Below are 12526 nucleotides of genomic sequence, written 5' to 3' on the forward strand. Positions count from 1 at the left end.
ATCCCTAGTAATGGCGGCTGTGTAAATAACTGACCAGACTATCCCTAGTTATGTCGGCTGTGTAAATAACTGACCACACTATCCCTAGTTATATCGGCGGTGTAAATAACTGACCACACTATCCCTAGATATATCGGCGGTGTAAATAACTGACCACACTATCCCTAGATATGGCGGCTGTGTAAATAGCTGACCACACTATCCTTAGTTATGGCCGCTGTGTAAATAACTGACCACACTATCCCTAGTTATATCGGCGGTGTAAATAACTGACCACACTATCCCTAGATATATCGGCGGTGTAAATAACTGACCACACTATCCCTAGATATATCGGCTGTGTAAATAACTGACCACACTATCCCTAGATATGGCGGCTGTGTAAATAACTGACCACACTATCACTAGATATGGCGGCTGTGTAAATAACTGACCAAACTATCCCTAGTTGTGTCGGCTGTGTAAATAACTGACCACACTATCCCTAGATATGGCGGCTGTGTAAATAACTGACCAAACTATCCCTAGTTGTGTCGGCTGTGTAAATAACTGACCACACTATCCCAAGATATGGCGGCTGTGTAAATAACTGACCACACTATCCCTAATTATGGCGGCTGTGTAAATAACTGACCACACTATCACTAGTTATGTCGGCTGTGTAAATAACTGACCACACTATCCCTAGATATGTCGCTGTGTAAATTAACTGACCACACTATCCCTAGTTATGGCGGCTGTTTAATAGTTGACCACACTATCCCTAGTTATGGCGGCTGTGTAAATAACTGACCACACTATCCCTAGTTATATCGGCGGTGTAAATAACTGACCACACTATCCCTAGATATATCGGCGGTGTAAATAACTGACCACACTATCCCTAGATATGGCGGCTGTGTAAATAGCTGACCACACTATCCTTAGTTATGGCCGCTGTGTAAATAACTGACCACACTATCCCTAGTTATATCGGCGGTGTAAATAACTGACCACACTATCCCTAGATATATCGGCGGTGTAAATAACTGACCACACTATCCCTAGATATGGCGGCTGTGTAAATAACTGACCACACTTTCCCTAGATATGGCGGCTGTGTAAATAACTGACCACACTATCCCTAGTTATATCGGCTGTGTAAATAACTGACCACACTATCCCTAGATATATCGGCGGTGTAAATAACTGACCACACTATCCCTAGATATGGCAACTGTGTAAATAGCTGACCACACTATCCCTAGTTATGTCGGCTGTGTAAATAACTGACCACACTATCCCTAATAATGGCGGCTGTGTAAATAACTGACCACACTATCCCTAGTTATGTCGGCTGTGTAAATAACTGACCACACTATCCCTAGATATGGCGGCTGTGTAAATAACTGACCACACTATCCCTAGATAAGTCGAATTATATTAGTATATAAACTCTACCTCATTTGCTCTCCAACATTCCATTAACTTTGTAATATAGCAACTCCTCTCTGATACCCTTAATGTGTGGTTAAGGTTAAACCACATGTTAACCCACTAATCCAGCACCTTATCTCTGATACCCTTAATGTGTGCCTGGTTAAGTTTAAACCACAGGTTAACCCCTAACCTAGCACCTTATCTCTGGTATACTATGTGTCTGGTTAAGTTTAACAACATGTTAACCATTAACCCAGCATCTTATCTCTGATACCCTAAATATGTTAGACTACAGCTTCACCACGTTACTTCGTGAACTACATCATACAAAATCTTGGTCCTGAGACAGTTTTAATTGAGCAAAACATCAATATGATTATTTTATTGGTTCATAAAGAAATATTTGATTTGTATAACTATTTAGTTGCATAATCTATTTTATATACGCTGTGTTATTTAATACACTAAACACAAGGTAATTACTACTAGGACCAACAATTAGTTATCTCTTACTATGTTCACCCAGTTATCTTTCCTGAGTAACGAGTCCTTTTGTGTGAACTATTTTTCCTTCTGTAATATCCACCGTTTGCAAAGGTAAGGGTAATATAGTGTGATATTTTACATTATACTGCTAACGGAGAACATCATATTTCCTATTCTTGATAGTCATTATCAAGATAATTAACTTAAACCCATTTTATAAATACTGTTTTCTGGTATATAATCAAACCTGTAGTGGAAACAATTTGACAAATACAATCGAAATACTGACAACATTTTGACAAATACAATCGAAATACTGACAACAATTTGACAAATATAATCGAAATACTGACAACATTTTGACAAATACAATCGAAATATTGACAATATTTTTACAAATACAATCGAAATACTGACAACATTTTGACAAATACAATCGAAATACTGACAACATTTTGACAAATACAATCGAAATACTGACAACATTTTGACAAATACAATCGAAATACTGACAACAATTTGACAAATACAATCGAAATACTGACAACATTTTGACAAATACAATCGAAATACTGACAACATGATCATGAAAGCTAGGAATAACAGCTTTAAGTGTTTTCATAAATGTTTTACTACTCCGTATAGCTATATAAAGGACGGCGTGGTCTAGTGGTAGAGAGCTAGACTGCTAACCCGTAAGTATCGAGTTCGAATCCGGGTTCAAATTAGTCATACATCCCTGAGTCCACCCAGCCCAGATAGGTACCTGACTCACATTAGGGGAACAAAGGCGACTGGACATAGTGCTGACCAAACTATTCCTTTATATGCCGATGTGTCTGATGCATATGAACTCTACCTTACCTGCCCCATGTCACTTGGGTTTGAACGGGAAGTGATGGTGATAGCCACATAGACCCTACTACTCTAGCAAACAAGACTCTAAATTAGCCATATTTCCAAGATAATATTAACAAAACCGACCAGCAGTGTAATTTTTTATTATAAAAGTCATATTCGTATGATCTATAAAGTGGATAAAGTGATAAAAAATTTAAAAATTCCATAAGATAAAACATTGGTTCAGTAAAAGAAATAAGTACTAGATCTAAATAGAAGTGGTAGCTAAGTATATAAAATCAATGGAATACACCGTTCGATTAGTTGTTTAAATAACGTACAGGCAGCGCCATCAGAAGCATGTTTTGTTGTATTAGAGGTGGTGCATGCTTTAAATGGCTGAACAATCTCTAAGGCGATTTACATTTTAAAACATAAATTACCCTAGATTTAGGTTAAATATTATTTTTTTTAAAAAGTTTACTTTTAAATTTGTTGCAATGTCTTTGAAATAAGTTTCAATTAGGAAAAAAAATTACGTTGAAAAAAAATGATAAAAGATTATAAAAAATGTAAAACGGACAATATCTAGTATTACAAAATGTGAAAGTGCATAATGTAGAAATCTAACCCAGCTTCACTCGGGCCCTAGCTTGATCGGTCTAGACCAAGTTTTTAAAGAGTGGGCAGTATTGTGACTAGAAGTCCCACCTGAACTGACTGGCTCTAATGTTGTGGAACTGCTTGCCACACCCCCTAATCCTCTCCACTTTCTCCAGGATTCCCTTGGCTCTTTCTAATTTCCTTTTCTTCAAGGTGTCTTCAAATTTCTTCTCCTCAGCACGGTTGAAGTCCCCCATGTCGTGTTTCACATCGTCATTCTCGTTGTCAATTTCTTCTTTTTGATTCCTCTCTTGCGTCGCTTCACCAGACGACCGGCGTTGTTTTATTTCATCAACACTGCTCAGAGAGGGAGAACTTTCATCGGAAACCTTTTTCTGTAGGGTGTCCACGGCTTGCGTCAGGTCACGGAGAGCTACCAGAAATTGTTCCTGTTGTGCGACTAAACCCTCCACCACCTTGGTCTGACGTAGGAACATGTCGCACAGCGTCACGTTCTCTGGTTGGGTAGAGTTGTGTGCGATGTGCATCTGAGCCAGACTTGTGCCGACTTCTTTCATCGTCTCGCTGGTCACAGAAGGCCCGGGTTGATCGCTTAGCACGGAGTCGTTAGTCAGCTGGACTTTATGTGTGAGGTTGTAGCGGCGGCTGCAGAAGATCTCATCCACCCTCGCTAACAACGCCTCAATGTGATCGTCATAGTCCAGCTCAGAGTCGCACGAGTTGTCGAACATGACAGCCCTGTTGCATTCCAGATACAAATCCTTAAAGGCGCCATCTTGTTTTTTCAACCACTGAGAGAAGGTTATACCATCGCCGCCTTTGGCATCCTGCTTGGCCCAGAAGATATCCCCGCACGTGATGATTAAAATGCAATAATCTCGAACAAAATTTTCCCCGAATATTTTCTTTAAAACCTGGACCGTCTCCTGTTCTTCACGTGTAAACCTATTGCCATATTTCAGGACGAGAAGGAAGGCATGGTAGCCCTCAGGATTGACTGCCAGAGCCAACTTAGCGGCCTCGTTCAACTGCTCAACTGACCCCTCCTCGTCCAGTCTGGTATCAGAAATTGTCAGACCATCCACGACTTTTATCTTACGACCTTTGAACTCTGTAATCCCATAGTCCATCTGCTTAGTTCTAGAGGAGGTACTCGACTTGCTCGTGAATTTTTTCTCCCTCAGTAACGTGTTTCCTGTCGCACTCTTGCCATTCCCGGTTCGTCCTATCAGTAGGAGATCGATGCGAGGTGTAGGTTTCATGGCACCCTGGACCGATATTAAAAATTATTAGATAATTGTTGATGTAAAATAAAATCAATGTTTACATTACAAAGATATCACAGTTGTACGTTGAATGTAATTGTAACATTCTACAACAACGAATTCCTGGCTCACTTTCCCTCGTGGACAATGGATTCACACAGAGAAGTAAAGTCATCAGGGACTGTCAGGGATTGGATAGACAGACCATGTGTTGCCCATGCATCTTGATCTATATTTAGAACTTGGACGGTTTAGACCAAAGCAATGCTAAATATTACGTTTAGCTCCAGCTTTGTTACAGAAATTGCCGGAAGAGAATTATAGTTTTGGTGTTCATATCGCGTGTTTGATATCGGTGTTTTCTTGCCGAGAGGGGTTGCTGTCTCAAGCTACGTAGCCTATCTGCCCTGAGGTTTGAACTCGGGACTTTTTGCTTAGCAGCAATGAGCTTTACCGACCAGACTAGGCCAATTCCTTAGGGATATGGTGGTAGATTCTCTGAGGTAAAAATATAGCTTCACACATTTTTGAGCGTGGAAACATTACTATTTTATTCAATTTTCAAAATAGTTACATTTTTAAAGCGTTAAGAGTTCTTCCAAAATATGTAACGGGAAAGATAACAGCTTTAGTTTATTTGAACTCCCTAAACCGAGCATTGTGAACTTGTATTACTTAACTATAGCTAGTGTATGCGTTCGACAAATGTCGACATTAAATGGCCAAGTGGTTCTATATTTTACACCTGGACGATAAGGCATTTATATTTTAATAGGCGTGTAATAGGGCTATGATCTGGTACAGTAGTGCTATTGGGCTCTAATCTGTTAAAGCTATACAATTAAATTTTTAAAAAAAAGTCGCATTACTATAGATGAGAAAGTAAGTACGAAGAATGAACCGATCTATTCAATCAATATAAAAGACAAACAAACAAAGCTAAGATCGATTCACGAACGGTTAAATGTGTCCTTAAGTCAGCGCAATATTCTCAAATGTATCTTCAGCTAATTTGTGGTGGGGGGGGGGGGGGGGTGTGTGAATTGATGTGACGTTTTTTGTGGTGATTTTTCGCCCATTTTCAAAGTGACCTTTTAGTCGTCTCTTTGTGTAACTAACAACTGTAACTTAATTTTATAAATCAGCCAATTCTTCTCAATTTATGTGGAAAGTAAAATGGTTTATGCAACATTATTTTTAATTAACAAGCTCCCAGAAAATTGTACATTTTTACAAATGTTAATAACTGGTCCCAATCTCATATGTCATCTAATATTTCACTCCGATCCCTCAATTCACCTCACCCCAACCCCTAACCTCACCCCGAACTTTTATCCCCACCTCTCACCTCGACACCTCACTCCGACCACTCACTACACCTCACCCCAACACCTAACATCACTTCACCTCTCCCCCTCCTAGCCTCACCCGACCCCTAACCACGGACTATATGCCCCACCCCCTGCCACAAAGACTATGTGCCCCATCCCCTGTCACAAAGACTATGTGCCCCATCCCCTGTCACAAAGACTATGTGCCCCACCCCCTGCCACAAAGGCTATGTGCCCCCACCCCCTGCGATAAAGACTATGTGCCCCATCCCCTGTCACAAAGACTATGTGCCCCACCCCTGTCACAAATAATATGTGCCCCACCCCCTGCCACAAAGACTATGTACCCCACCCCCTGCCACAAAGACTATGTGCCCCACCCCTGCCACAATGTGCCCCACCCTCTGCCACAAAAACTGTGTGCCCCACCCTCTGCCACAAAAACTGTGTGACCCACCCTCTGCCACAAAAACTGTGTGACCCACCCTCTGCCACAAAGACTATGTGCTCCATCCCCTACCATCTGGATTTCGTGCCACACCCCCTTGCTACTAAGTCAGTACCCAACCTAAGCTAGAAGAACTGACCAATGTGATCTACTACCCCACCCTTGGTCACTACCCCACCCCTGGTCACTACCCCACCACTAGTCACTACCCCACCCCTGGTCACTGCCCCAGCCCTGGTCACTACCCCACTCCTGGTCACTACCCCACCCCTGGTCACTACCCCACCCCTGGTTACTACCCCACCCCTGGTCACTACCCAGTCCGTGCCACTATGTATGAGTCACTATAGACCCCACCACAACCTGTCAGTAGAACAGATGACGCAATGTAAACAATATTCAAAGCTGCGATGGTTGATTTTGTTTAGATTTATGTTTACGGCGCTATCTCTACACTCTAGACCAAGCCAAGCCGTAGTCTAGATCTAAATGTTTAAGTTGAAAAAGTAAATGGGTATGTTTCAATAAAATGTATTGGAAACAGAAAGCGCACAATACTAAACATTGTATGTTAAAATTAAGATCTATTACCACTACCTTTACGTGTATATTTAGCTTGCACAGATAGAGAGATAACAAACAAACCTAACAAACTGTTTTCTCCTAACTGATTAGAATGTTGTCCTCAAACTAGACAACGTAAATAGATCTACTTCTGTTCAGAAGAGTGTAAAAACGGTGCTTGATTTTCGGATAACGGTGCGTAATCTTAGCGTAATACATTTGCAACTTTCCCATTAAGTCATTGAGTAATGCACGCTGTCGAAACTAGTCTCAAAAACAATTTATTGGTGAATAAAATATTTTTAAATCGTGTGCAGTGATCTACAAATAAATGTTATAAAAACTTTTTTTTGAGGTGTTTGTCGGGCTTTACTAAAGATGTGTTTTATAGCATAAAATGACAACAATCAAGAAAGTGAAACTTTAGGTTATAGTTTAGTCTTGATGAAAATTTAAAAAAAAAGTATCCTTAAGAGCAAAAAGCAACTGTTATATTCTCTGGATTTGCAACGTTTACACCATTGATTCTAAAAATATTAAATTTCTGAATTATTTTCAATGCTATTTTATTAATTTTATTATAATTTACGGCCGCTTGGATGGCAAATTCTAAAAAAAGTTTCCAATCCATGTCAACAGTAATGATCTAACCCCTTTAATAAACGAGTTGATGCCCACTGCAAAACAAAAGTAACACGTGAAGTTGGTAGGCCTATAACTATAATCGGATAATTTTAATCTCACAGAAACGTAGGGATCTTTAACAAATTACTAAATGATGGTTTTGACACACCCGCAATACGTCTAAATGTAACCTTATTATTCTGTATTACCCCAAACCTAAAATGTTTGTGTGTGTAACCTTTAGCATTGTTACCGTTTGGTTGTCTTCAATATCTGCATCAGCTGGTGGAAAGTCACGGGGTAGACAAGCAGCTGGGGTACAGGCAGATCGCATATAAGGAGGTGGCATATAGTGACTTGATGAATCAGAGGAATCTGATTGGCCTATGGGAGAAAGGGGCATATATATATATATATATATATATATATATAAATATATATATATATATATATATATATATATATATATATATATATATATATATATATATATATATATATATATATATATATATATATATATATATATATATATATATATATATATATATATATATATATATATATATATATATATATATATATATATATATATATATATATATATATATATATACATATATATATATATATATATACATATATACATACATATATACATATATACATATTTACATACATACATATATATATATATATATATATTTATAAATATATATATATATATATATATATATATATATATATATATATATATATATATATATATATATATATATATATATATGTGTGTGTGTGTGTGTGTGTGTGTGTGTGTGTGTGTGTGTGTGTGTGTGTGTGTTATGTGTGTGCGTGTGTTTTGATGTTAAGAAGGGAGATTACAATATAGAAATAAAAACAAATTTAAAACCCACAAACTCAACTTTCGCGTCCCTTTGATAACTGTCACACACGTCTGCTCACACTAGCACCCGTCCAGCACACGTGACAGCGTGAGTAGAGAAACACACATGACCAACTATTGTGTAGTCAAAGGGTCGTTCATCCCACAAAATTGTTTTTACATTTACTAAACACTCATTAAATCTCCTCATACAAATAGATCCGACCCTTTTCTCCAAAAGTCGCATGTTTATGTTTTGAAGCAGCTATCCCTTAAGGTCACACTATTAGCATCTAACGCGACTGACTCGCAGCTGGGAGTTGAAATTATTTTACGACCTCTACATATAATTATCTAATCATTAAATCTTGATAATTAGTTTTTGTATTACAGTTGTTACATTTTATTGCAGTTTTTTCATTAATATTTATGGTAAGAAAACAATTTTTTTTCGAACCTGGTAGCTTACGATGCAGGTGCAGTAGAGTTGACCTGTTTTATGTTTCTAATGCCTTGATGTAAAACTTTTTTTTTAAAATATGTAAAGCTTCTAAAAAGGCGGCATTTTTCACAAACGAAAGAATGTCCTCCATTCCAAAAGTATAGTTCGTCTCTCTCTCTCTTTCTCTCTCTCTCTATCTCTCACTTTCTTTCTCTGTCTCTCTGTCTCTGTCTCTCTTATCTAACAGATGACGATTAGGTAGGTAAAAATATTAGTTTTGATAATTATTGTTACAATTTACTTTTTCGAAAAATGTTCGAGCTTTGTTACAAAATATTACTAGTCTAAGAAACAGAAATATAAAAACACTTGTTTAAACCCTCTTATTGTCCTTATCACAAATTCCACCCCCCCCCCCCCAACACACACACACACACAATCAACGAGTTTGACGACATTCATGTACGACTTCCAAATGTCTACTCACGATAATTGGTAGTAAAATAAGAAAAAGTATCACTAATTAAGAAATGTTAATCTAAACATGCCTAGACCCGTAGTCTCTGTCGGTATACTCTCTGCGTCATTATGCTGGACTTTGGTAAACATAAAACCCATTTGAAGATACAGGAACGTATGGGAAGACTTTTACTGTCGTCACCTTCTCGGGTACGTTAGAGTTTGTATCTGAATGAAAGAGTTTGTATCTGAATGAAAGAGTTTGTATCTGAATGAAAGAGTGTGTATCTGAATGAAAGAGTGTGTATCTGTATGAAAGAGTGTGTATCTGAATGAAAGAGTGTGTATCTGAATGAAAGTGTATGTATCTGAATGAACGAGTATGTATCTGAATAAAAAAAACATTGAAATTTATATCATCGAGTAGCTATAGGTTACCTTGAATTTTCTCGCTCCAGATCATTTACATATGAAACATTTAGAGCCCATTGTGCTGGATATGTGACCAACACAACCTCAGCAATATATGTTATATACACAACATCAGCAACATATAAGACCAACACAGCCTCAGCAACATATGTTATAAACACAACCTCAGTAACATAAATGACCAACACAACCTCAGCAACATATGTGAGCAGCAGAACCTCAGTAACATATGTCACCAACACAACCTTATCAACATATGTGACCAACACAACCTCAGCAACTATTGTCACCAACACAACCTCAGCAACATATGTGACCAACACAACACCAGCAACATATGTTACCCACACAACCTCAGCAACATAAATGACCAACACAGCCTCAGCAACATATGTGAGCAACACAACATCAGCAACATAAATGACCAACACAACCTCAGTAACATAAATGACCAACACAACCTCAGCAACATATGTGAGCAACACAACATCAGCAACATAAATGACCAACACAACCTCAGCAACATGTGTGACCAACACAACGTCAGCAAAATATGTGAGCAACACAACCTCAGCAACATAAATGACCAACACAACCTCAGCAACATATGTGGCCAACACAACATCAGCAACATATGTGACCAACACAACCTCAGCAACATATGTGACCAACACAACATCAGCAACATATGTGACCAACACAACCTCAGCAAAATATGTGGCCAACACAACCTCAGCAACATAAATGACCAACACAACCTTAGCAACATATGTGACCAACACAACCTCAGCAACATATGTGATCAACACAACCTCAGCAACATATGTGAGCAACACAACCTCAGCAACATATGTTACCCACACAACCTCAGCAACTATTGTCACCAACACAACCTCAGCAACTATTGTCACCAACACAACATCAGCAACATATGTGACCACCACAACCTCAGCAACATATGAGACCAGCACAACCTCAGCAACATATGTGACCAACACAACCTCAGCAACATATGTGACCAACACAACCTCAGCAACATATGTGACCAACACAACCTCAGCAACATATGTTACCCACACAACCTCAGCAACTATTGTCACCAACACAACCTCAGCAACTATTGTCACCAACACAACATCAGCAACATATGTGACCACCACAACCTCAGCAACATATGAGACCAGCACAACCTCAGCAACATATGTGACCAACACAACCTCAGCAACATATGTGACCAACACAACCTCAGCAACATATGGGACCAACACAACATCAGCAACATATATGACCAACACAACCTCAGCAACATATGTGACTAACACAACCTCAGCAACATATGTGACTAACACAACCTCAGCAACATATGTGACCAACACAACCTCAGCAACATAAGTGACCCACTTGAGTCGCTAAAATTACAACCTACTTTAATTTGCGATAATTTTAAACATTCACCAAATATTTCATACTTAACATGGAGAATTGAATGTGTTACTTTATAATTAAACCAGAATTTCTGGCTCTTGTCTAGTTTTAAAGATCTAAATTTAGATCTAGAGTCTAGATCTTCATTCGACATACGTATGTCGTGTGTAAAACGATTGTATTTAGAGTTTTAGAGATCTAATTACAAAACTCACAATACTTAATTAGTAAATATGTTATTTTTACCACTTCAACCTGTAAGATTCACGTTGACAACACTACAGTAGAGAGTAGGCTAGATCTAATAAAGAATTTTCTCTTTGAGACGAAAATGAGAGTGTTTATGCCAGACAATATAAATACGTCAGTTTTTTAAACACGCCATGCAGAAATGGTGCTTGATTTTCTGATCATGGTGCGCAAACATAAACTTAGATAAAAGAAAAGAAAATGTTGTTTTTGTAGTATTTATGTTAATGTATTCCAGTATTTAATTTTTCCAGAAAAATAGCTAATTAGCCGATTTGGTTCTGTTTTAATTATTTTCAATGCAAAGATATTTTTAAGCCGTGTATACACAGTTTAGGAAATGTAGCTGTTTGAACAACTTTATTTTTATTTAGTTTTTCATGATTCAATGATTTTTTTCATGATTCAGTTTCTTTATTTAAAAAAAAATACGTGTGTTTCATTCTGTTTTTTTTATGTGTTAGGTGTAAGTAAAATGAGATTTGTTGATGAGCTGATGAGAGATGTATCTGATAAGAGAAGGGTTTGCTTGGTTGGTGAGCTGATGAGAGATGTATCTGATAAGAGAAGGGTTTGCTTAGTTGGTGAGCTGATGAGAGATGTATCTGATAAGAGAAGGGGTTTGCTTGGTTGGTGAGCTGATGAGAGATGTATCTGATAAGAGAAGGGGTTTGCTTGGTTGGTGAGCTGATGAGAGATGTATCTGATAAGAGAAGGGGTTTGCTTGCCACCAACCCCTGCACCAGGTTCTTGACTTTCAAAATGTCCATATTTGGTTTCATCTGTTGTTAGTACCTTGATATTCCTTACTCCCAGACACAAGATTGACTCCATCAGTAGCTGTTTCTCGTTCTGCTCAGTTGTCTCGCCTTTGATATGTTCTAGGCTATTTGTATTTCATACGATGAACGTGTGCCCTGCCCCATGTTTGTGTAATTTGTATCAAATACTGTGTGTGGTATGGTTGGAGGTAGCTCAGTCTACGTCTCTCTACGTTTTCTGTTTTATCATACCGCTATGTTGTTTCTTTAACTT

The 12526-nt window shown here is 38.2% G+C and overlaps 1 protein-coding gene across 3 annotated transcripts; it reads right to left on the bottom strand.

Annotated features, from left to right (window-relative positions):
* Positions 1–2892: 2892 nt before the first annotated feature.
* On the bottom strand, positions 2893–11584 carry LOC131943636 (uncharacterized). 3 transcript variants are annotated; one of them, XM_059303837.1, is made up of 4 exons: positions 11489–11584; positions 9475–9613; positions 7855–7985; positions 2893–4637 (listed from the first exon to the last, which is right to left on the bottom strand). In XM_059303837.1, exons 2-4 carry the CDS (start codon positions 9542–9544, stop codon positions 3444–3446), a joined length of 1395 nt encoding a protein of 464 aa, XP_059159820.1. In that variant the 5' UTR covers positions 9545–9613; positions 11489–11584; the 3' UTR covers positions 2893–3443. The 3 variants fall into 3 exon arrangements, with proteins under 3 accessions (XP_059159820.1, XP_059159823.1, XP_059159821.1); XM_059303840.1 differs by lacking the exons at positions 7855–7985; positions 9475–9613; positions 11489–11584 and adding an exon at positions 7059–7113; XM_059303838.1 differs by lacking the exons at positions 7855–7985; positions 9475–9613; positions 11489–11584 and adding an exon at positions 7011–7113.
* Between the last annotated feature and the right edge of the window lie 942 nt (positions 11585–12526).

The sequence above is a fragment of the Physella acuta genome, unplaced genomic scaffold (genome assembly GCF_028476545.2).
Source record: "Physella acuta isolate Inbredline_101_S28 unplaced genomic scaffold, ASM2847654v3 ptg000464l, whole genome shotgun sequence".
In the NCBI taxonomy this organism is placed as follows: domain Eukaryota; kingdom Metazoa; phylum Mollusca; class Gastropoda; family Physidae; genus Physella; species Physella acuta.